Raw genomic sequence first — 25,609 nt, 5'->3', positions numbered from 1 at the left:
GGAGGGGAAAAACTGGAATATTCACCCGTATAATTATCAAGACAATGAGATTAGCAAAAAAGAAAAACCCAGCAGGTATGCACTCAGACTTTGGCTTTATTTTGTTTTATTACATGTCAAGCTGTAAATGTTGCAACAATAGAGCGGGTTCTTGGCTGGACCTTTAGCAAAAACTGTCATAAGCTACGAGGATTACATGGTAATACACAACAAAACATTTGCAAAGAACACTTTAGGAAACTGTAGAAAAGTTACAACAGTATGAAACGTCCACTGTGGAAAAACTTTACTTTAATAATATTTGGCACTGAAAAACCTTTTTTTTTTTCCTGATAAAAAAAAATAAAATAAAGTCACCCGTGGTGTTTCTCGACTAATGGAGTCATTTTGTCCAATTACGTCCTTCACTGTGACTGCTGTGACCTTTTTGGCATCAAAAATGGATAAATATACATTTGAAATTGGTGGCGCTCCAGTCGCACCTTGAAAGTGCTTTCATTTTGACAAAACAGAAATCTAGTAATAGTCCGATATTTTTTTAATAGATGATGACAGCTGTCAAAAAAATGTTTTTATATGCCTCCGGGCCAGATAGCTTTGCTTCCAAGCATGAACGTCACAACCGCTTATTAACTGTCAGTCACTGATTTATTATTTTTTTTCCTTTTTTCATCTCAGGTGCACACAGTAACATTCATTGTGAAAAATAGCTAGTTCAAAATGTCATGCTAATGCACACAGACAAGCTACCGGGATGTGCTGCCTTCAAACTTGGCCCCCTGCACCGCACGCCCCAGAAGAGTTTGTGATTATCCACATGAAGAGCCGAAGAAGTTCACATGCCATGAGGTTCACCATTAGTATGTGGACAGAAATGCATGCAAGTATTTTAATCAGCCCCCGAAAAGCATTTGTGTATGTGCGGGATACATTCAAACAGGCAATAAGAAGAAGAAGTGAGAAGATGAAATCAAACTACATTAGACTGGAAGAATGTGCTGTCTGCCCTTCTGTTAACATCTGCTTACACCTTGACTGCACCCTACTCTCAGGACAGAAGTGTAAAAATCATTGAGAACTCTTTCCGGTCGGTGTGGCTGATGAAAAGACAGTTTTGGAGACTCTCACTCACTAGGCCGCGTTGTGGAAAAGGATGGGCTTGACCATCCCAGAGAGGATTTTGGGCACGTGGACGCTCACAATCTCCGAGATCATCTCTGGGAAGCTGACGTGCATTTGCATGGACTGAGCTTGGATGAACAGATCGTAGGTGAACTGGTGTAATTTCCTCACAACCTATGTCAAGAGACAAACATGATACATACATGTGTTGGGGTTATTAGAAACAAAGAGATAAATAAATATGTAATGTGGAAAACATGTAGATGCTGTCTATTGTCCCTGTATAATAAAGACTAAAAATGCCCAAATAATAATACGAATGAACAAAAACAAACGAGACTTTCATGGCACAGCTTAAGAGGCGGTTTTAGGAGATAACACTTATTGTGACACTAAGCTCCACAGACAGGGCAAAGCTGAAGGAGTCCTCATCAACTCTGATCTTCTTCCTAAAGGGCCCTTCCAGACAATCTCTGGCTGCCCTCCAGCTCAAAAGCCACAAAGCCGAGCATTTAAAGGTAAATCCACAGTGAAAGACAGGAGGCTCAATCTGTTGTGGCTCCTCTCCACATAGCGCTTTAACTCTTCTGGTCATACTCATATAATGATGTAAGGGGTTTTTCCTTTGATAGCTAATTGTTCTCATCATTGAGATAAAAGTACAAAAAGAAAAAAAAAATCCTAAAAAGGGTTAAAAGTAGTGCATTTACACCCCCTAGTGGTTGCACATCTACATCAACACACTTCCCCCTCCTAAACCTCAGTAAGGATGAGATGAGTGATTAGTGTGTATTACAACAACAAAAGAAAGTTCACCAAATAAAAAGAAAATAAAAATGCAAGAAATGCACATCGAGAAGTCGTAACAGGAAAACTACATGTGTTTTTAAGTAGATACACCTGCGTACCTACAATACCACGTCAGTCTTTTACGGCTTAGAGGTAAAAAGGAAAAAATATTATTAACAAAATAAACAGAATATAAATCTAGAAACATTAAATACACTGATGGCTATCAGCGTGTGTCTTATTTAGGGTGAATTTAAACTAAATTAAAGACCTTTTATTACTCATTCAAATCTACCTCAAATGCCTGGACTTGGACTTTTATGCCTTTTTTTTGGTTCATAATCTTTCCATTTTCTTTTTTTACTGAAGGTCACAGCACAACTTGACCTTTCTATATTTTGTTAAAATATAATAAAAAAGCGCTTTTAAAAAATCTTTTCAGGTGTTGCTGATTTTGCTGGTATTGGGTATATATGTGCACAAATGTTTGACAGAAATAACAATGAAACTCGTTAATCAACCTTCTGCATGGCCGCGCATATGAAGGCAAATCTTATGAACCTGCTTTTTTATTGCTTATGCATTTGTTCCGAGGTTTAACACTACTCTTATGACATCAAGTCAAAATTATGGCCACAGATTAAAGTGTTGTGTGTGTGAATAGGTACATGTGGCTTGTAGTGAAAAGTGTTTTGAGTGAGAGTAGAAAAAGCAGTCAGATGCAGTCAAATTCAGTCAGAAGTTGGAAGTAAGGAAGTACAAATACTTTTTATACTTAATACTTTTTCTAGCAACTTTTTACTTTTACTCACTAGATTTTTAAACAAATATCTGAACTTTCTACTCCTTACATTTTCAAAACAGGCTCGTTACTTTTGTTTTAAAATGATCATTTATAGCATTTACACTCGGGGTTAAAGTGGACCGATAGAAGTGCAGGTTCACGGTACACGGTACAGCATCTAGCTAGCGCTGCAGAGGAGGACAAAGCAGGAAGGAAGTGACATGTTTTTTGGTTTTCTGGTGGTTAAAAGGTGGTAATTTCAAATTCAACGTTTCTATCAGCTAAGATAAGAAAGACAAGACAGGAAGAAGAGAGGTTTGAAGGTAAGGACTGCTCAGTAATACTTGATAAACTGCAAATTTAAAGCTTCACTTTAAACACATATTGGATTTGCATATGATATGTTTTGATAAATTATGTGTTTTCATGTTGTGAAATGTCCTGCAACACAAACTAAGCTAAACTCATTTTGTGTTGCATGAAAATATTAGGTAGTTTCGACTTTTAATTCCCTTTCACTGCACAACAGATTGAAACTGAGTGGATTTCTTAAAGTTAGACTCTAGATTCAATAGCATTGGTATTCTCATGTACTAACATTATTTTATTATATTATTATAGTGCAAAGTTCAGTTGCCTTTGTCCAAAAATGCTTTTTCACATTTACTTGAGTAAAGTTGTTTCAGTGCTTCAACTTTTACTGTTTTTTTAACAAATGTATCTGTGCTTCTACTTAAGTAAAGAAAGTCTGTACTTTTTCCACCTCTGTATTCAGTCATGTGAAAACAGCCCATAATTTGGTAGCTTGTAAAACCACATTAAGCAGCAATAACTCAAAATAATAATTTTCTGTATGACCTTTATCAGCCTCTCACATAATTCTGGAGGAATTTTGGCCCTGTGTTCTTTGCAGCATTGCTTCAGTTCTTTGAGGTTTGCAGGCAATTGTTTAAGCACAGCTTGCTTAGGTCCTGCCACACCATCTCTGTCAGGTTAAGGTCTATACTTTGGCTGGGCCTTTGCAACACCTTGATTATTTTCTTTGTTAGCCATTCTGTTAGAGATTTGTTGCGGTGCTTGACTCTAGAAACCTTTGGTATACTGAAGAGTTCATGTTGAACTCAATCACTGCAATGTGTCCAGGTCCTCCGGCTGCAAAATTATGCATTATGACCAAACATCTCCAGTTGAATTTTTTTGACGTTGAAAACATTGTTTCTCAAAATCTCCAGAAGCAAAATATTCAGTTGCACCTTTTCGAATTAAGTTATCCTGCCATGTTCTTTTTAGAGAGAAGACTTTCTCCTGGCACCCCTTCCAAACAAGCTATACCTTTTCAGTCTTTCTCTAATTGTGCTGCCATGAACTTTAACATTTAACATTCTCACTGAGGTTTGAAAATTTGCTGGGACGTCCACTCCTGGGAAGACTGTGGCATTGTGTTAACACACATGAACGCTTTCACAGAGCTACTCACAAAGCAGTAAAGGCCTCTTTAAACTTTATTTTTCACATGACTGTAATTAGCAGTTCATTTACTGTGTCTGGGTTATTCTTCAGTCCATATAAATCATCTACAAATGGAAATCATCTTATTGGCTTTAATACAGCAGCATCTGGCACCACTATTCTTTTATAATTGTTAATTATCATGGTAGGCTGTTATGGATTAGGCGTTTCAAGGAAGCAAATCTCAAATCCAGGTTATCATATAATCCGAAACACAGATACACAGTAGCTAAAAGAGAATAAAAAAATAACAGGCTTAAACCTGTGGAGAAAACAAGGGCTTAGATATTAAATGCAATGTCTGACAGACTCGGTTGAATGAATCCAGCCGTGAAATTTTAAAACAATAAAAATCTTGCTTGTGTGTTCATAATAAGTTTACAGTTGTATTGCAAGCCTGTATAGTGTTGTGTCTGTCATTTTGTGCGAGAGGAAGGAGCATTATTTTAAGATAAGATAAGATAAGATAAGATAGAACTTTATTAATCCCTCGGGTGGGTTCCTCTGGGAAATTCGATTTCCAAAAAGCATGGCACCGACAGAAGTTACAGTTACAGAATATTATATATATATATATACACACACACACATACACACACATATATAAATACAGAGACAAATATAAATAAAATATACGAAGGGGATAAATAGGAATAAAAATAAAAATACAAGTGATTTGCGCTCACTCTAAAAAAATGACATGTGCATCCATGTCCAGTGTCACAGCATGGTGCATTTTTTGGAATGCGGTTGTGTGTATTACCGACTGGAGGTAGTCCAGCAGCTGCGTGAGCTGAAACAGTCTCTGCGTGCGGGTGGTCTCTCCGTGGTGGCTGGCCAAACGGTCTAGCTCCTTGATGTAGGAGGTCCGCAGTTTGTCAAAACAACTCTGGCTCTTCAGGCCCTGCACTGGCACTGTGACCACAAAGCCAGAACACAACAGTAACTCTCACAGACTTTATCCAGCCCATCAATTCTCTAAAGTATGGCTGTACTCTATTGCAGTTGTATTTCACATGTTGAGTTGACATTCGCGTCATTACTCATGGTCCCGGGTGACTCACTGATGCTGAGGAGGACCAGGGCCTTCATGCAGAGGAACTCCTCCTGGGTAACCTTGAGCATGCACAGCCTTTGGGATAGTAGCTTCATCCTCACACAGTGTTCATACATGCTGGACACTTGCATCCGCTGGCTGTGAGGAGGGATAAAAAAGAAAAAAGGGGGAAAAAAGCGTGACGCAGGAGGAGGGTCACGTAGTGAGAAATGTAGAAAGGAGTAGTTATTGGGGACATGAAGGGGAAAAAAGGAGAGAAAAAAGGCACCAGAGGTGAGAAAAAACGAGTTAGATGGATAATGGAAAATAGAGAACGACAGTGAGGCACTGAAAAATGAGGGTCAGCAACAAGGGCATGCGTATCCATTACTATGCAGGTCAGAAGCAGCCTAATAGAGTGACATGGGTGTAACACAGACAGAATGAGTGCTAACGTCACGCAAAACACTGACCAATTCAGAGCTGCCATGAGAGTTGGCGAACATCGTCATACCTTCTTTGTTCTTGACACAACAATTTACTGATAACAGCCTGGGGGGGGGGGACTCATGTGCAGTGATTTTTGTGACACAAACTCTGTTGTCTGGGTTTCTTTTGGGAGTAGAAAGAAAAAGACACGGCTGGAGTTGAGGTGTCAGAAACATTTTGATAAGGGGCCGAGGGGGTGAGGTTGGAGTGTAAATTAAAACTTGTCAGAGTGGAAGTTCTTGGACACTGATGAATGGTTATGCGATGATGAAAAAGAGCAAAGCATTTGAGACGATTCCCTCCGCCAGCCGCATTTATCAAATGCAAAGTGATGGGTTTGCTGGTGTGCCCGGAGAGACATTCGCTGTTTGTTTTCCTCCTGCCGAAAAACACCAGAAAAGTGTCGCACCGTGCCTTTCATCGCATTTCACGATGACAAGTGAAGTCTCGTGGCATCGCAGCAAACCCCATGCCACAGTGATAATTTCGCGTTTCTTAGTTTGATAAAGATTTTGTGTCTCCTTTTTTGTGAATTCGTTGTTTGATGTTAAATTGAATATTTGCTGAAACTCACTCATTGAAAACCAGGTCTGGAGCAAAGTACAGCATAGAGCTGTTAGTCAGCGTGTAGGATCTCCAGCCTAAGGCAAACACCATCACCCCCATCCATGACAGCTGAATCAGTGACATCTGGTCATCCACATACAGGTCCCGAAACCCTGTTAACAAAAGTCGCTGTTATCAAGCTCTCCTCAGGGTTAAGCATTCACAGTTTTATTATTTTTAAAAAAAATCAGCTGATTTGGCTTAAGTAAATAACTGTTGAGGCAAACATGGATACAATGATGGCCATTCTCAGCCTTCCTCTATTTTATCTTTTTTGTTTAAATGGGAAACATCCCCCTCTAGTGGCTAATATTTGAACAACTTTGTTTGTTTTGCATGGACAATAAACCAGCGCAAACTTCTGGAAAGGTATCTCATCTTTTGACCTAGATACTGAGGCCTTGCGCAGTGCTGGCAGATTAAATACATTTCCTAACAGTGGTACTGCTCATCCAAACCGCAGGGAATTCTAATGTCATTTTTGATTGAATTACGCTTATTTCTTCTCAAACTGCCCATTTACCATCCACTGTCTTAGTCAAAGTTGTTTACAAGTCTGATCTTTCAGGGTTTTGCTTAACAAGGAATGCAAGTGGTATGTTTGACTAGAAACCAAAACAGAAGCAGCCATGGAAATGTGCTCCCTACCAGATTCTCTGGAAGAGCTACTTGGAATTAATTACCTTGGCTCAGATTAGTTTACCTGGTATTGCCTTGGCCCAGTGGACCACGGTTACCAGCTGCCGTTCTCCCAGCTCGTTCAGGCTGGTGAGCAAGGACACGGGGCTGTCTGGCTGGGCAGGATCATGCCCGGCATTGACCAGTGCTGGCTCAATAGCCTGTAGGATGCTGAGCAGCGACAGGCAGGAGTGCAGGGGTGGGGGGATGGCCGCAACCAGGGCCTGGGAAGCTGCTCGAGATATGTAGATATGTAAAAACAACATGAAGCAGAAAGTGTGGCAAGATCGAGTCTTTTCTGGCAAAAGTAAATTTAGCGTTGAATAAACGTGACATTTGAGCTCTGTGCAACTAATCCTTACCACCTTGAGCCCTGACAGCTGCATTTCTGGACTCCAAGACTGCATCTTTCTTCGCTGCCCTCTCTTCTTTTTCTCCGTGTCCCCAGCTAGCTGGCTGTTGCTCCTCTTCTCCATTACTCGCCTGCCCGGTTCCCTTCAGCCTGCGACCTAGAGAGATGATTCTGTTAGAATTCAGATGGAGGGCTTCTAATCTAATAAATGTAAGGAATCTGACCATGCTGACCTATTTTTTTAAAACTGCAAAATACTTTCCTTTATTTATGTCTCATTATTTCCTCGTCTCTGGTAGCTCACCTTTAAGGCTCATTCCCGACATGAAGCATCTCTTTAAGCGACACGACGCGCAGTTCTTCCGCCTCAGTTTGTCGATGGTGCAGTCGTTTCGGCTGGCACACAAGTGGTTCTGCTTACCTGGAGGCACACAAGAGTGCTGGGGGATGAGGAGTGCGAGTTCAACAATGCCTAGGCTTCCACTCATAGCAACGATATGTGGGCGTTTACTGATAACAAATAACTCGACCTCATAATGTCAGGGTCACTGTGCCCTGTCTACAGGAGAGAGGAAGTGGGTGTAAGAAATTAAAATCAGTGCGTGAGTAATTGTGTGTGTGTGTGTGTGTGTGTGTGTGTGTGTGTGTGTGTGTGTGTGTGTGTTGCACCCACCTGCAGCGGCCCTCTTGAAGAATACTTTGCAGCTGCCGCAGGTGACTGCTCCATAGTGACAACCCGAGGCGTCATCTCCGCACACTTGACACACTCTCCTTTCTGACAGATACACACCTGGAAAAAAATCCTCATGCCTGGGCGCGCGCGCACGCACACATACACACACACACACACACACACACACACACACACGCGCGCGCGCGCGCACGCACGCAATGGTGTTGTTTTAGTGTCTTCCCTCAGTTTTTAAACCCTTTTACCGTAAAAACTGAGGGAAGACACTGATGAAGAATTGCAGCAGACATTAAAAAGCACTCACACAGACGCTATCGGTTTTGGGTTAGTAGGTCTGCCTTCACTGAGCCTTATCGTGCCAATTCCCTAAAATCCAATCAAATTAAAATTTTTTCCATCATGTGGTTGACAATTTGTCAGCAAAGGGAGTCAGTTTGCTCCAAAGTAAAAGTTGTGATTAGCACATGCCAGAGTGAAGTTTTTTTTTAATGAATCCGTAACTTGTAATAAAATAGAAGGTTTTCTTTCTAGAAGCAGAAACAGCAACAGGTGCTGTATCTCTTCTTTATAGGGACACTGATACATTTCCTACTGCTGCAGTCCCAGGGCTTATAAGGACATTTCTGGAAAATCTTAAGAATAGGATAAACTTTAAGTTGCTGTAGCTGCATGCTATAACATGATTTAGAGAAAGCCAAAACAAACAAAAAAAAAAAACCCACACCATGCTGTTGGAGGACAAAGGGTTCAGTGCTGCTGAACATTTCAGGACTCCACAGAGTATCAATAGAAGTCATGGCTGATAGCGATATATAACAATCGTGTTCGCTGCCTTTGATTTATTTGTGCTGACACTCATCCAATTAGCTTATGCTTTGTGGCTCTCACAGAAACGTCAAGAAACTAAGCATGAAATCCGGAAAGACAGTGCACCGTTAAACATCTGCGAACTTACGCCTAAACTCATTACAGCACTCCTTTTAGAAGACAAAATGACCAAAGCCCGACTGCATTGAGCGCAGTTACTGGCACGATGCTCATGCTGTGTGTTTCTCATTAAAGAAACGTGTGAGAGATGGGAGGGATCGGTAATACTGAATGTACTGTACTCAGTATGAATGGGCTTTTGACCTGACGCACACAAAACAAATCATTCGAATCTGATCTTTACCTTAAACTGCGATCTGTGCAATTCATCCACACCGAAGGCTCGCTCTTGATAGTGGAGAAAGTGCTTTGCCCCTGAGGAATCGCACTTGGGTAACTTTCCATTTGGCCATATCCTTGTGCCGTCGCTCGCATGCCACCTTTGCCACCCTTCTCACCTCTACCGTACCAGATACAGCGGCATTCCTGCCTGTTTCCGCGAGGAGCTTGCCCACAATTACAGTATTTGCACAAAAAATTATGTTCCCCTGATTCTCCCCTCTGTGGCTGTGGCTGTGGCTGAGGCTGGGATCGGTCGATGTATGCGCGCTCATTTGCGCACCACATTTGCGGTGGGAAATCCCTATATAGGTCTGAACTGGCATAGTAAGACGAAGGTGGTTTTAAGGGTACGACCTCGGCCACCTGAGGGGTCGCGGGCAGCTCCAGCGTGGGGTTCATAAACACATTTGACTCCCTGCAGACGTATCTGGATATCACCGAGCCACGCGTCACAGTTTGCGCACCGTCCATTTCGCCCGATCCGAACAGATCCATACAGCTCACCTGCTGTATGCCCTGGCACACTTCTCCAAAGTCGTCCTCTCTAAGGCTGCTGTCACCCAGGACAAGCAGGCTGCTGTCGGAGTTCATATTTCCAGTCCTTCTCAACTCTGGCACTCCCCGAGAAGTATCCGCCACAGTGGAGTCGCATTCTGCGAAGGCGCTGCTGGAGCTCTGGTTCATATTATTGGGCGGAGAAGACACCGAATCCAAACCCAAAGACACCGACACCGCTTTACTGAGCTCATAAGCCGGACACGCATAGATGGTGGTATCCAACCGATCCCCTTCATTCATCGTTAAAGAGTTTGTTCCTTCCAAAACCGAGTGAAAGGACATTTTCGGCTCCGGTTCTCGGAGTTAGAGTGCACTGGGTGCGCGGCGAGCAAACAAAACAACACTTTCCAGGCTAGAAAACGCCTACCCAGTGACACTACTCTCGTGCGTCTAAGCGGATGGGAAATGCACATCAGTCGTCGACGTAAGTTACGAAGGGGAAGGGACGTCCCGCCGGTATGATTTACAAATGACGGGGGCTTTTCGACACTTTTATAGTAACTTTCTTTTTTTTTTTTCAACGCAGGATTAAAATTCACCTCACGAATTACCAAAAACCAAAAACAAAGAAAGAGAAACACCAGCATAGTGAGAATTGGTTTTCGCACAGACTCTTCTTTATACAGTGATTAATGAACCCAGTGTAGGTTAACTTTTAGCAATTTTAAAACCCAGCTGCGTGCCTCTCACTATTTTACGTGCAAATCTAATGGCGTCTCAAGAGCATAGCCGCGATTAATCATTACATGTATTAGTACGTTTCATGTGTAGCTCAGGCTCAGCGTCGGGTTTCTCTGCAAGCACTCTGTGCAGTAGTTTGTTTTCCTACTTAGAGTTATATAAGCTTGCTTGTGTTTGTCGGTCTGATTCACACAGAGAATCAGGTTAACAACAAACCAGAATGCACAATCATTGATGTGTTTAAACCATATTAAAATAACAACTAAAAAGAATGGGGTGGTCAGTGGAGGCTCTGATAGGTAGTCACGCAGTGCTTTCAACTATTTATTTTTGGATAGCTTGTGATGACTCAGCACACGACAGGAACTGGGGACTGCAAATTAATTTTACCCAGTATATAGAAAAGGTCTGGATTGGGTTGGGGCGTTTGTGGAAAGCTTCCTTTTTGGATTGCAGGAGGAGAAGAAGTTAGGCAGACCCTTTTTTTAATGGGGTGACACAAGAGGGAGTGAGTGGCGCACACTCACATTCAGGGTGGGCACATGGGAAATGAGAAAATCCTATCAAAAATGTTGTGCTTTGCAGGACAAGACAAGATAATTTTGTCCGGTTTTAATCAGAAATATGGTTTATCGTACTGAGTTGGCGAAATAAAAAAAATCTGTGCACTCATCTTGTTTTAGGTTCCTCTTTGCAGAGTGAAAGACTTAATGAACACTGTAAGAAAAACCCTGTAAAATTTAGAGTAAAAATATTGGCAGCAGGGTTGCCTGCCCTGTAGTTTTTGTAAACGTTTTTTTTTACAGGATGATGCTGTATTTGTTTTACAGGACAATTATGTAAAAACCTAAAGATGCTGTTAAAATAAATATAATGAAAAGGTTTGGTATTACTTGCTGAGCACATCAACTTTTATTAATTTAACCATAAACTAAATTTCTGATTTGCAAAATTATGATTAATGCTGAAAGCTGACCTTATGTATCAGTGCCAACAGCTCCTCTGTATTCACTTATTATTACATCAGCAACAATCAAGCTAACCTTAACCTTGTTAGCAGACAATGAGCGGTGATATAACATTACTTTCAAAAATGTCGAATTTAAAGCTGCTAAACACAAAGAGTGAAATATTAAAATTAAGAAATGAATTAACTAAGTCACTTACCACCACTAGAAATCCCTCCACGCATTGCTGGAAATTCTCACGACTATTCTAAATCCCACAATGCATCTGTAAATATGGAATTTTACAGTAGCCTATACAAGCTCCCAGAATGCATTGCTGTTTACAGAATATTACTGTATTTTATGAAATACTGTAAAATTATGTTTTAAGATTTTTATTTTTACAGCAATTTGTTTTCATTTCTCATATCATAAAAATCAAAAATCATCAAATAAAGTTTGTTTTTTTTAATTTATAAATATGCTTACAAATGTGCATTTATACCAAAAAGGTTCATTTCTACCCTTGTTTTCATTGACAGGGCCAGTTGAATTTAAGCCCCCTTCAGCCACATCCCTGCTCCACAGTGGCAAGTTAACTTCGCCTATATCACATTATATTACACAAACATGCATTTAAAACTGATAACCAGCAGCAGATTTACTCATTAGACACCCAATATTGCTCATGTGGAAAATAATGCACCCAACCCACATCAGTTGTGTCTCTCTCTATTTTATTTTTTACTTCTATTTCCAAGATAAAGAAAAGATGATTTCACATTTTGCTAGAATAAAAACATTTGCCTTAAATGTCACTGCTTCAATTAATCAACATTAATAAGGTTTTCAATAGGACATATTGGAAGTGCAGTAGGATGTAATCAGACTGATAAGGGCAACAGCAAACCTGTTTATAAATGAGAAGTGGGAATGTGGGTGTGTGCAAAATTAAAAATGCATCTAGAAGAACAGCTGCTACATTCTCACTGACTTGCTTACTAAAGAAATCGTCAACATTGTCTATAATATAATTTGTTTTCGGGTTCACACTGTCATTCTTAAGCTAAATTTACGATTAATGTGATAATGTTTCCCCTACACTTCTAAAATCTCTGTGTGTGTCCAGCTCATCCGAACTTAGTCTCTCCTGCAGGCTGAGCCAGCCGACAGCACTCCCGCTCACATGGACTCAAACTCATCGATGCGTTGTTTAGTGTTGCCCTGACGAATCTGACGCAGGGTCTTGTATTTGTCACGGCCCGCCCTCACATTCTCAGCGTGGATCAGGTCATTGGGGGTCTTTTTGCTCTCGTCTACAGCTCGAGCCAGTTCGGTGCTCAGGAACTGGGGAAAAAAAAGAACACAAACACAAAGTGAATAAAATCCTCTTACCTCAAAGTACAAGACTGTTCACAAGCCTTACCCCTAGACTCCCCCTCAATCGCATCTAAAAAACACTCTATTGTGCCCAGTTATAAAGTCTATTTTTGTGTTGCGTTGTCTATGCAGCATCAATTCTCGTCACGTCTGTGAGATAGGGGCACAGACGGGATTTGCAACTTGAATAAAAACAAAAGAATGATAATGTACCGACCCACCAATGTTTAATTATGTAAAGTGCACTTAGCTCTGGTGAAACACAATTTGTGGCAGTAATTATGTGGCACGTCTTTACAGCAGAGTCAAAACCTCCATACAAATGTGTCAACAAAATGTACAGAAAATTTAACAAACTAATTTAAATGTTTGTGACAGCACAACAGGACAGCAGGAACTAAAGATGCGATTTTCAGACTGTAGGAAAGAACAATCAGCTGGTTGGCGGAATAGGTAAGAGTTCACAACTCCAAACGAGATTGCAATGGTTATTCAAAATGAACATGACGGCTAGGTGAAGAACAACAATCTACACTAGAGGATGAGGCTCACTGAGGATTGGCTTGATATCTATCGAAAAGCATAACTAAGAGAGAATTTGGGAGGGCAAGTGGAACATGGAAACGAGAAAAAAATGGCTGCGGCGGACAGTTATGCATTCGCTGCTGGAAAGGGTCGGTTTGAGGTGTGGTCCCACTGTTAAATGTCAAATAAATAATCTCTAAAAATGTAACTCAGCCACTTACTACAAAGTATGTAACATCAATACAAATTTAATAACAGATTAGAATTCGTTTTTTTTCTCGCAAAGTTAATAGTTGGAGCTGGATGGGTGTAGGCTCTGAGTTCCCATGATGCAATGAGTGTTTTTTCTTCACTCACCTTTTTTAACTCTCTGTGTGCTTTCACACCACTCTGCGTTTACTCATTAGTTATTATTAATCTCTGGCTCTCTTCCACATCTTGTCTTTGTGTTGTCCGCTACCCCTAACCAACAACTTGCAGCTGCAGATGGCCCCGCCTCTCCCAGAGCCTGGTTCTGCTGGAGGTTTCTTCCTCTTTAAAGGGAGTTTTTCCTTCCCACTGTCGCCAGGAGTTGTACGATTGATGGTGTTTTCTCTATTTTTTGTATTATTGCAGGGTCTTGACCTCACAATATAAAATTGTGATTTGGGTCAATATAAATAAACCTGTATTTATTATATTTTATTATATTCACCAAGTGGCACTTACAAGTTTGCAGTTTTTCTCAATCGCTTTCACACATTTCTTGAAACATGTTTGAAAATATTATAACTGATACACAAATTAGTTAAACTACAAAAGCCACAACTTGCTTAAAAGCTTATTTTCATGCTTCAGAATCCAAAGTTGTGTCAACAAATAGAGCAACAGGGCAAGTAACTTTAACATGACACCAAAGTGGTAAAACAATTGCTGATATTCTACGATAATGACAGTGTACTCCTATCCTTCCAGTCTTGTCCTACACTGACATTGAGCGCTGTGTATCAAAGGAAATACTGATGGTTTGAGATGCATATGATTTTACATTGTGTTTTGTAAAGCAAAGGAGCCCTTTGCATATAATGAGAGGAACAAAGTGTTTATTTTGGAGGCACACAATGCAATGGCCACTCAACATATTGCGATGCAGTAAAGAAAAAACATAAAAAAACAAAATAAAATGTGCAAAAAAAAGTGGACAGAACAAAAACATTTAAACTATTAAGACTAAAAAGCAAATAAATAATAATCGGCACACTCTGTGCTACACTACAGCCGCTTGTTTCGGTCACAGAGTCCCAGTGACCTGACCTCTAAAGCTGTCCATTGCAAGGTTATAGTTGGTTAAGTAGAAACTAAAACTAGATGTGAAAAATATTTGATGGAAGTTAGAATGAAAATAAAAACTAACAGAAGTTATTTTGTAAAACTTGTAAAATTAACTAAAATAAATGTATGTATTCAAAAATGTATGATTTTATTGCTATATCTTGCCTCTGCCTCATGCTTTTATAAAATAACTACAAAAGCTAAAAGTAACACTGAAACTAATTCAAACTAAACTTAAACTAAACATCCTGAAAGGTTGATTTTGTTCATCTGAACTTAACGTTTTCAGAGGGAGAAACGTTTCATCACTCGTCCAAGTGACTTCTTCAGTCTCAGCTGACTGCAGGTTTCTCCAGCCTTATAAACAGTACATTTGCACAATGACTGAAACTAGCACCGAATGAATGAACAATGAGGTCAGTTCCTTGATTATTAATATGCAAACTGTCATGTCCATTGATAAACAACATCAGATCAAAGCTGACTGATCATTGCTCATAAGCTGCCAAAAGTGAACACCCTTAATGTTCCTGTACGTGTCAGGAGTATCGAAACGGCTGAGATGCATTTTTTCTGAAAACAGCGTTTCCGTGGATTTTAAACCCCAAAACCTGCTCCACCAAAAACTGTTCCACCCCAAGGATCGGGTCCCCCGACACAAACAGAGTAACATAGTGTACGCTGTTAAGTGCCAGGAGGATTGCCAGGATTTATACATCGGAGAAACCAAACAACCTCTGGCGAAGCGGATGGCACAACACAGAAGAGCTACCTCGTCAGGCCAGGACTCTGCAGTCTATTTACACCTACAGGCCAGTGGACACTCTGAGCGTACACATCTTGGACAGGGAGGAACGCTGGTTTTAGCGCGGACTCAAGGAGGCCATTTATGTGAAAAGAGAAAGACCATCTCTGAATCGAGGAGGGGGCCTAAGGGTACATATTTCACCATTGTACAATGCTGTGACTGGAGCCATTCCCCATCTCTCTGTGAATGGATCTCATGGGTTTTGATTAGTGGGCTTTGATCAGTGACTGTTGATCAATGGTCATGACAATTTGCATATTAATAATCAAGGAGCTGACCTCACAGCCTGTTGCTCATTCAGTGGGCTGGTCACTCATTGTGCAAATGTACTGTTTATAAGATTGGGGAAACCTGCAATCAGCTGACTGAAGAAGTCACTTGCATGAGTGACGAAACGTTTCTCCCATTGAAAACACTACATCCAGATGAACACCACTAATCGTTAACTGTGTGGAGAGGGTGGCAGACTTTCGCTTCTTGGGGAGTTAATATAGAGGAGAACCCTTCCAGGAGTGTGAACACCTATGAGTTGCTGAAAAAGGCCCAGTACAGACTGCACTTCCTGAGAATTCTCAGAAGGAATTACATCAAACAGAGACTGCTGGTGTCCTTGTACAGAGCCTCCATCGAAAGCATACTAACCTACTGCATATGCACCTGGTACACTGGCTGCACAGTGGCTCAGAGAAAAGGACTCCAGAGGGTCATTAACACCGCCCAAAGGATCACTGGCTGCCCTCTCCCCACGTTGGAAGACCTACACAGCTGTCTATCTTAAAAAAAGCCCAGAACATTACAAGAGATGCTACTCACTACTCACTATGGCCACTTCCTGTTTGAACTGTTGCCCTCTGGCAGACAGTACAGAGCAATCAATGTAAGGACAGACAGACTCTCTTTAAGTTTTTTTTTATTTTTTATCTTTATTGTTTTTATTTAATTTTAATTTTATGGATGATGCACCGATCGGAGACCACTTTCATTGTACCTGTGACAATGACAATAAAGACATTCTATTCTATTCTATTCTATTCTATTCTATTCTATTCTATTCTATTCTATTCAGAATCAACCTTTTGGGATTTACTTACCTGGATGATTGAGCATCCATCAAGCCTAAAACTAAACATTTTCAACCTGGAAAAACTAACCTGAAACCCCTTGTGGAAACGAACTGAAACAAAACTGAACCAAAATAGAATGTCAAAACGAAATTATAAAAACTAATTAAAAACTACTAAACTGTAATAACTGCTCACATGCAGTCTAACAGGAGGATGGCCACCTGCATGTCTCTGCGTCTTCACTGTTGTCTTCCCCTTTCTTCACTGTCACACCCTTTTACTCCTCTTCCTTTTCTTTGGGCAATCTGTTTCCCTCCTAAAATCTTCATCTGAGCAGTCCGTGCATGGTCCCACACTGCGACCGTGCTCTCTGTTGTGCATATGCTCTGTAAATATGTTTACTTTGGGGCAGATTTTGACTGTTCAGTAGGACTGCTCTGAATGTGATGTCTAACACTGTGTACATACACCATTACATAATACCAGCATATTTGAGAGTAAAGACATTAAACTGAGAAAAAGTACATAATCTATTTCAATCACAAAGGTTTATACAACCGACAGTTTTTCACCCTGTAAACAATTACGCTGAGTCTTTTACTTAAATGTGCTAAAATTTGCAGACGGTAACAAAGAATGAGAAATGCTTTAGGTTGTGCAGAGGACAAAGGGCTTTGAAAGACTTCAAATCCTGTCGTGTCAACAAGAAAAACTGTAACATTTGGATTTACTAATTAATGCAAAAGGAATTAGAATTGATTGCATGTGTGTGTTTGTGTGAATTGTTCCCACATTGGTAGAATGGGCTCATTTTAATCCAGACTCATTTTGCAGGAACTGGCCATTTACTCATTGTCACATTAGTCTCAGTATTCAGCTTGAGTGGTTTCTAATTTACAGAATATTATTCAGAGAACCTAAAGCTTTTCAATTAAAAACAACAACAACAACAAAAATCGAGGGTATTTTGTGAATAATTTGTCCGCTCTCTTAAACAATCCATGACTGCTAACTTCTAGCTGAATAGGACCTCTGGCCAGACTAGGTGATGTGTTACCAGACAGACATTTGACTGTGTTCAGCTGACCTCACCTTTAGGTTTTTCTGTAGTCTCTGGTTCTTCTGGGCCTCTGTGACTCTTTCCTCCTCGCTGCGATCTCGGACCATCCCCGGAGAAGTCAGCTCAGCGCTCGCTTCTGCGCTGCTCTCATCCGTCTCATCGTGGTCGAGGATGTTAGAATGGACCGAATCCTGGATGTGGACACCCATGAGTTTAGTCTTCAGCTCTTCTTTTGTTTGCTCCAAATCAGCTTCTACCATCACTGCCTGTTGACAGACATGACTCGTACTGAAGTGCTGGGGTTGGATGTTACATTAAAAGTAACTGAGTATTATAATATAACTAACATGGGAGTCCCATTCTTAAAAAAGGCCTTATGGATGTACAATCACTGAAATAGCTGACCATGACATCTATTTATTATTTTGCTTGACATTTATGATTATTTTTATTAATGATATATAAGGGGGTAATGACTGATAATTGTTAATGCTTCAGATTCCCTCATCAAACGAAATTTTTTTTTTTTTTTTTAGAAAAAAGTCGCTAAGGGGTCTGAAAACTCGCTAAATATAGCGACAAAGTAGCTAAGTTGGCAACACTGATATCAACATATTTTTAGTATTAAGGCATGGGTGCTATGTGATAGTAGACTATGTGGACTCACAGCTAGTTTAAAAGGTTTTTCATAGAAGCTCTTAGGTGATCAAAGAAGCCAGACCTTAGCAGAATAAATAAAGAACTATGATGATGTACAGTTTATGGTTTGGATTATCTGTTTCATGTTTTCGTGTTTCATGCAATTACATTATAGTATTTGCAGTATAGCATTTATAGCTAGATAGAGAAATAGATAGATATACTGTATATGATAATGCAGTGATGTGGGTAACACTGTATTTGTCTTTTGTACTCAGGTCTGTTGACAGATATGTGTATAAGCTTGAAGCCCTTCTTGATTTCTCTCATGATTCTTTAATTTACCCTCACCCTTTTCTGCCATCTTTTCGACTCTTCATCCTTTTTCTTCTTTGCATCTTCCAGCTGAGAGATCTTAGAAGTAAGGTCTGCCAGCTCAGTGGCCTATACAACAATGGTTAGGAATGGACAGAGAGTTAGAAGCCCTCCTGGTATTAGGTCATTGTGCTCTTTTAGTGCAACGTGTAGGAGAGAACGTATGCTTGCATGCACTTTGCATTTAACTGAAATTGAAATTAAAAATCAGATTTTATAAAATAATCTCTTTCCTAGCTTCACGGATTGAATCTGTATGTAGGTTCGTCAATATATGATTCTGTGAATTTGACTGAAAATGAAGGCTGCTGTGTGCAGTTGTACCAGGTTTTCCTGATTTTTGATCTGGGTCTCAGAGTGGTGCAGCAGGGCTGCTTTAGCCTCTACTGCAGCTCTGCGGTCTTTGTCCAGGCGCTCAGCCTCCTCCAGAGCAATTTTTCTTTCCTTCTCTAACTCAAGCGCCCTACGAGTTTGCTCCTCCAGCTCTGAAACAAACGTGCACGTTCACACAGACACATCCAACACACATCCGTCCCAGCACACCCAAACATGCCCGTTTAAACTTTACAATCACGAAATATAAAGTGTTTAAATTCGCGCAGCCATGCTTCAGTGTTTTGTTTTTTTAACAGAAAAATAAAACCAAAGTTAAGAAATATTTGCATTCAGAAAGTCGTCAGACCATCTTGAGCTCGCTTTGTCTGTTCCTCAATCTGTCTCAATCTCTCCATCAGCTCCATGGTCTCCCGAGCAATCTTCTCTGTTTCCTTCTCAGCATTTTCTCGCTTTTTTTTCTCACTCTCGAGCAGAGCCCTGACAGGAGAATTGTGCATAAATACACATCCAAAGAAAAAAAAACATCATCTCCTGACAGTCCTTTCTTAAAGCAGAGAGAACACACTGTAAACTGTAAAAATAAACTTTCATTATTCACTCCCTGCCCCCCAAACACCACCACCACTTTCTTACCTCTCCATTTGTCGCTTGTTTTTCTCCTCACGAGCTTGGGCCTTCATCTGCTGCACCTCAATGGTGTCGGGCTTGCGTCTGCGCATGTACAGATCATGATTCCCCATGCACAATGCCAGGATGCGTTTGTTGATGCGAAGACGAGGTACATAGAAGACAAAGTCCTATACCAAACACAACGCAGCAATCGTTGAATGTCCAAGGATTGGTTTGTGATAGGCCCCTAGCACATCAAATCCATTTTACCATCAAGGATGGGTTTAAATATTCAAAAAGGATAGTTTTGTTTTTGAGGAAAGCATTAGTTTTTCTAAACTCTTGGGCACTTTCCAAGTCTCTGCATGCAGTCAGAAGGCAAATTGGACTGAGGGTCTAAACTCATGTTTGTAAATGAGATCAAGCAGAAGCTCATTACACTACTTGCTGTAATTTATGCGTTTGCAAAGATTTTTATTTTGGCAGTAATAAAAATATGGGATTCGCTCACACCTCCTGTTTACAGTCACAGCGAAATATCGTGAAAAAAGCCTATGTTTGAATACTAACATATTATGTACCCTCACTGGTACACAAGGAAAGACTATTTAATACCGTCCATGAGCATCTATGAAGTGAGTTACGATAAGCACACCATCAAGCTGAACAGAGAGGTTGTTGCCAGATTTTAGTTTAGCTTCATGGAAGGCGATGTTGCCACCGTTAACGATACCGTTTCGCATACCGGAGCTTTCCTGTCGATGGGCTTGATGACAAATTTCTTGTCGTTGAAGGAAATATTTCTGATCTCACTCCAGGGAAAGCCAATCTTTGGAGTCAGCCTGCAAAAAAAATGGTGTGTGGTTTTTCATTATACTGTGGTGTACAGGGAATGTAACAGATGTTAGCATGTTGAAAATACAAAACAGACGGAAACTGATTGCCTACTGATAGGAGCTCTGTGACTTTAGCACTAACATCAGCATGCAAATATCTTCACAATCACTTTAACATATTAGCATGATAGAATTTGATAATCAAACAAGAACCAAAATACATGGTAGAGCCTTTTTCAAGCACTTGATTATATGGATAGAAAAATCGACAAAAAGTAGCTCATTTCATTCAAATGAAAAAAAAAAAAATGGTGTCTCTAGAATAAAGAAAAGCAAAGTCATCTGGCCACCATGAATGCCAGTGGTTGTGATCCACCAGTGAACAGAAAGATTTACAGACTGTGACGTATGTAAATGTCTCAGAGGCATTCATCAATTATGACTCACTTGTCCTTTTTGTCATAGATGTTTAGCCCCAGTGCGTCCACCCCTAACCACAGCTCTGAGCCTTTCTTGTTCTTGATGTTGAAATAGTTGACCCCATACATCTCCAGATCCTGTGCTATCTTCAGGTACTCTAACATTGCATCTTCTCTGTGTGGAAGAAAGTATCATTATGAACAAAACACCAGAATGCAAAAAAAGTGTATTCAAACCTTTTGTTTTGTTTTGGTTTTTTTGCAGTAAAACTGTAGTACCTGAGTATCCCTTTATGCTCTTTATGCCACACCTGGATTCTTTCCTCCCACTGACTCTTGTTCAGCTTGTGCTGCTCCAAAACCCTGGTTCAGTCAGTAGAGTAGGTACGCCAGTTAGAGTTAAGGTCGCAGAAACTCGAAATTAAGGTGAACTCTGGCTAATGCTAATATTCACAGGATGTACTACCTCTGTGGCAACAGCTTCTCTTTTGCGAGATATCCCGGTACATGATAATCGTCCCTGTAGTCTCCGAGCTTGACCTGAACAGCGTATGAGGCCAAGAGCACCGCAGTCTCAGGTGGACAGTATATATCATCATTTAAGATGCTCTCCTTTACCTAAAATAGAGAACAAAAACTCACGAATAACCCATTTTATAGTAGGACAAGGATTGCAGTATTAATGTGTAAATACACAGAGAGAAACCCTGTGTATTCTTGTCTTTAACTAGTGCACCCGAATGCACACTTTCCAAGGCAAGCACTCTCTTATGGAAACAATGCAAAACCTGCTGTTTCTTTTTACTGAAATTTGTATTATTCCTATTGTTGTTGTTTTTTTTTATCTAAATGCAAATGTTTCTTATGTTTCAGTAAATTTGCCATTTGCAATAAACTGACAGGTGTGAGTCGTCTTAATGGAAAAAACAAATGGTTCCACATGAATTAGAATGACAAGGAATGCTTATCATTGCAATTTTTGGTGCAAATTTACATAACCTTCCTTTCAAAAGCTGGGGTTTTTGTAAATGTGCTCATCTCCAACCTGCAGAAAAAAGAGCCGCTGAGTTGCCTCTTGGATCAGCTCTTCGGCGACATCCTCGGGGTAAAACTTGGCCCTGAACTTGATCAACAAAGGGTTGTCCCGCTTCACATCTTGAGCAGTCACCTGATTTATTTGTGTTTTTTTACAAGCAGAGGGATGAATAAGTAGCTAATAATTAGCCTCACAATATGACACAGTGGAAACAATTTACATCTCGTTCACCTCACCCTCTTGTTCAGCTTGAGCCAGGTGGAGAAGCCTTTGCTGTCCTTATATTGAAGCCCAAAGAACCACGTCTCCCTCAGCCCGATTGTCTTCACTATCTAAATACATGAAGGAACACAATCAAAGTCGTGCTTTTGCAAGTCAGATGATGTCTTTGACTGTACTTGCACGGCATACCTGGTCAAAAAGCTGTTTGCCAGTTGTGCTGGGCAGGATGGCAAACTCCAGCTCTGCATCCATGGTTGTAACTCGGACATTTATCTGCCAGAGAAAAACACTCTCACTGAGATACAGGGGGAAATGCTCCCTGCTGTGCATTCATCTGCGTCACTGGAGAAGCATCAAGGAGCATGGAGAGCAACTGGGTGGAAAAAAAGAGCACTACAAAATCTGTACTAACATTGTTCGTTAAAAAAATGCTAAATTTCTTGGTTCTTTTACAGCAAAACAAAAAGAGAGTGTTCCTTACATTCTTCTGTTCAACCAGGAGCATCCAATCGCAAGAGGTTGGTGGGGACTACAATCAAAAAATGAAGCCCACAGTGTATTTTAGACTTAACTTGCAACATGTTGGGTTTTTTCCATGATGCATTAGTAGTATTTATAATGATGGGTCAAAGTAGCGACACCATATATATAGCACATATTTTTTGCAGTTGTTGATATAGACCAGGGGTGTCAAACATGTCGTTGGGGGCCAATAAAAATTCCACTCTGGTCCACTAGCTGACTTTGGAAAATGTGAAGGAGTGCATACATTTTAAAACTTAACTGTATTTTCAGACGTTTTATGTTTTTCCTCCTGATAAAGACATCCCTTATGTTACACTAAAGTAGTTAAACAACAGTTTTTTCACTATCTACTATTGAAATGTCTGTTTTTTCCAAATTTGTCGACAGTAAAAACAACATTTTCTGTGACTTAACAAAAATTTTCTGCTTTATAATTACAGCACAGTCCGGCCAATGAGCTGCTAGATGCTTTTCTGTAATTTTGCACATGTATTTCTCACAATTTAAGCACAAAGAGCTGACAAATTTCTCTCACTTACTACAGCAGCGTTTCTTTATCATGTAGCAAACAAAGATAACTCAGAGATTAAATGTGTAGTTAAACTTCTTTAGACCCACAGAAAGGGGAGTTTCACTCTTCCAGGCCAATCAAAGTGGGGTGTATGTGGCCTACAATCTAAAATGTAACTTTGACATCCCTGGTATAGATTGACTTGTAAAATAGCGAAAAAACAAAAAAACACCAATGTGGGGGGAAATTTTTTGCGCTGTTCCCCGTAAGGCTTTTTAAAGCTTTATTAAGCTTCCATTAAAACCTGATTTAATTATGACAGAAACAATAACAATGTCGCACAGCTGATAGTCTCACCGAACACACTGTTTCAGTGAATAGGCTACACATGAAAGAAAGAACAGAAAGCTCAACTTTGCAACTGTTTTGTTTGTATAGAGAAAAAACTGAAACAATAAGCTTCGATACATGCAGGAACACAAATGCAAATAATCAGAAACACCTTTTTAATATCACAGCTTGATAAGAGAAGCACTAAAAATACCTCTAAGAATCTTGTAGCTTTTACAGACGAGGTCCAATTGCCATACTTAAACCACTTATGTAGCGCAGTATAATAAAAATATAGAAAGATAATAAAAGTCAGATTACTTACAGTTGACATTTGTATTCTGTTTTAACCTATAGCCAAAACACTTCTTCAGAGAGGTGCTTGTAGTTGCCTTTTTGCTGCCGAGTCATATGAAACTGCTTGCAATACCTGCAAGGATTATACTGAATGAGAATGGGCCATTGTATTATTCCCAAGTACTTTTCATTTAGTTAATCCAGTGGCAGCCCTGGCCCACAGGTTTTAAAGTGGCAGCCTTCACCCACTGTCTACGCTTTTCTTCATGAATCATTGAGGTTTTGACCTTGTATCACTCGCAGTATCTCAATGAGGCATGATGTGCGTCTGCCAAACCTGTCTGTAGACAGATACAAATCACCAGTAACTAACCACAGGCCATTATTTCTCAGTATCAGTGAATGCGGCAGTGCATTCCTCTAATCTATTAATCCTCTCAGAAATGTTCAACGCATATGTTGTTATGGCATACAGTTTAAAAAGGGAAGAGTGTTTGTTTTTTACTTAACCTGGAAGTAAACTGCAATAACCCCCCCCCCCCCAAAAGTTATACTAAATATTCCTTGTTTATGCACTCCATAGACTCTAAGATCATAAATTTTCAAAAGTACATTTTTCTCAGCTTTACAAACACACACAACCAAGTACAGAAAGTTTGAAGAGTTAGAAACATCTAAACTTGTGAAGTGAAAAAGTTATGTTTCTGCAGTATTTAAACACCAGCAGTGTGTTTTTAAGTAATTCTATGGAACTGATCCCTCTAACCGCCTTGTGCACATTGTCAGAAGTTACTGATTTGCATCCCTTTTGCTGAAGCAGTGTTCAGATTACACTCGGGGGGATTCATCAGAGTGTACTCATCAGAGCCTTGTTAAAGAAAATGAGTTTCCAGCCGTTGTTCTTGTGGTATAACAAGAGAAGTCTGGGACTGCATACCTCCTCCAAGACTGAAAATTTCCTTCATAACATGAGTTTAGTCTCCCAGATCCAAAAGGATATCTTAATCTGGATTTGTTTGTGTTATTTCTTGAAGACATCATGATAATGTCTCCCATTTCCCCCCTTATTTCCATAACTTTTTGATAAAACCTTCTCTCAAATTAGAACAGGCAGCTCAAACTAATCACACAACCTCCTTGGCTAAGGTAAATTTGGTTGTCCTGCCAGTTTACAGCAGAAAATTTCAAAGGGAAACCATGAGCAATGTAGAGTTTGACACCTGCACAAAATCAGCAACAGTCTGACCAAAGAGTAGCACTCAGTTATTTAGGGACATGCTCCAACTTCTGGTTTGCACCTTTGTAGAAAAGGATTCATACTGCAGTGCCGTAATAAGCCCAAACACACTTCCGAGCTGTGCAAGAACTACTTGAAAGAAGACCAGAGAGTGCTGTCTTTTGTGCGCTTTTCTTCCACAGTCACCTGACCTCAACCCCATCACACTTTCATGAAGCATAACAAGCATCAACCCCGCGGGAGAGCTTGGGAAGTACAATAGAGAAATTCTTAATTTCATGAACAAGTTTTCAGAAATTACTCTCTTAATTTAAACTATTAAGCTGGTCTTATTTGTAAAAACTGTGCATGCTATGGATTCAGTACTGCAAATTAATGCTTGGAAATAGCACTTTAGACTTTGACATTTTGGCTTAGATCTGATGCCATGTTTCCCACTGCCAGTGCTACTTCGTAAGCTGGAAACTTGAGGCACAGCCATATTTATAACAGGTGGTGAACAATGACTGCATGATGATTTAGCTGAATAAGACTCTGATGAGTACATCAAATCCATCTGAACCTCAGTGAAAGGTTACAACTTAAGGAAACATGATCTGTTGCACAAAGCACTTAACACAGTCACAAGTGTATATATA

General features: G+C 40.2%; 2 protein-coding genes across 6 annotated transcripts; both read right to left on the bottom strand.

Moving 5' to 3' along the window:
- Positions 1 to 89: 89 nt before the first annotated feature.
- ar (androgen receptor) lies at positions 90 to 10,230 on the bottom strand. Of its 2 annotated transcripts, none has more exons than XM_005916498.3 (9): positions 9,228 to 10,230; positions 8,039 to 8,175; positions 7,670 to 7,786; positions 7,379 to 7,522; positions 7,039 to 7,245; positions 6,304 to 6,448; positions 5,269 to 5,399; positions 4,968 to 5,119; positions 90 to 1,296 (listed from the first exon to the last, which is right to left on the bottom strand). In XM_005916498.3, exons 1-9 carry the CDS (start codon positions 10,103 to 10,105, stop codon positions 1,132 to 1,134), a joined length of 2,076 nt encoding a protein of 691 aa, XP_005916560.1. In that variant the 5' UTR covers positions 10,106 to 10,230; the 3' UTR covers positions 90 to 1,131. The 2 variants fall into 2 exon arrangements, with proteins under 2 accessions (XP_005916560.1, NP_001273265.1); NM_001286336.1 differs by having other exon boundaries at positions 667 to 1,296; positions 7,376 to 7,522; positions 9,228 to 10,210.
- Positions 10,231 to 12,171: 1,941 nt separating this feature from the next.
- Positions 12,172 to 24,161, bottom strand: LOC102312462 (moesin). Of its 4 annotated transcripts, none has more exons than XM_005916512.3 (15): positions 23,763 to 23,894; positions 22,553 to 22,600; positions 22,261 to 22,344; positions 22,086 to 22,181; positions 21,859 to 21,981; positions 21,280 to 21,431; positions 21,093 to 21,176; positions 20,842 to 20,988; positions 20,304 to 20,400; positions 19,583 to 19,746; positions 19,296 to 19,426; positions 18,938 to 19,098; positions 18,590 to 18,682; positions 17,632 to 17,865; positions 12,172 to 12,798 (listed from the first exon to the last, which is right to left on the bottom strand). In XM_005916512.3, the coding sequence occupies exons 1-15, from the start codon at positions 23,769 to 23,771 to the stop codon at positions 12,634 to 12,636; spliced, it is 1,788 nt and encodes a 595-aa protein (XP_005916574.1). In that variant the 5' UTR covers positions 23,772 to 23,894; the 3' UTR covers positions 12,172 to 12,633. The 4 variants fall into 4 exon arrangements, with proteins under 4 accessions (XP_005916574.1, XP_005916576.1, XP_005916575.1 ...); XM_005916514.3 differs by having other exon boundaries at positions 17,632 to 17,790; XM_005916513.3 differs by lacking the exon at positions 22,553 to 22,600 and having other exon boundaries at positions 23,763 to 24,161.
- Positions 24,162 to 25,609: the final 1,448 nt, after the last annotated feature.

Source organism: Haplochromis burtoni, unplaced genomic scaffold (assembly GCF_018398535.1).
Source record: "Haplochromis burtoni strain Fernald_Lab_line unplaced genomic scaffold, NCSU_Asbu1 Contig_19, whole genome shotgun sequence".
NCBI lineage: Eukaryota > Metazoa > Chordata > Actinopteri > Cichliformes > Cichlidae > Haplochromis > Haplochromis burtoni.
Note: the sequence above shows the minus strand (reverse complement) of the source record. Positions and strands in the feature narration are given on the sequence as shown.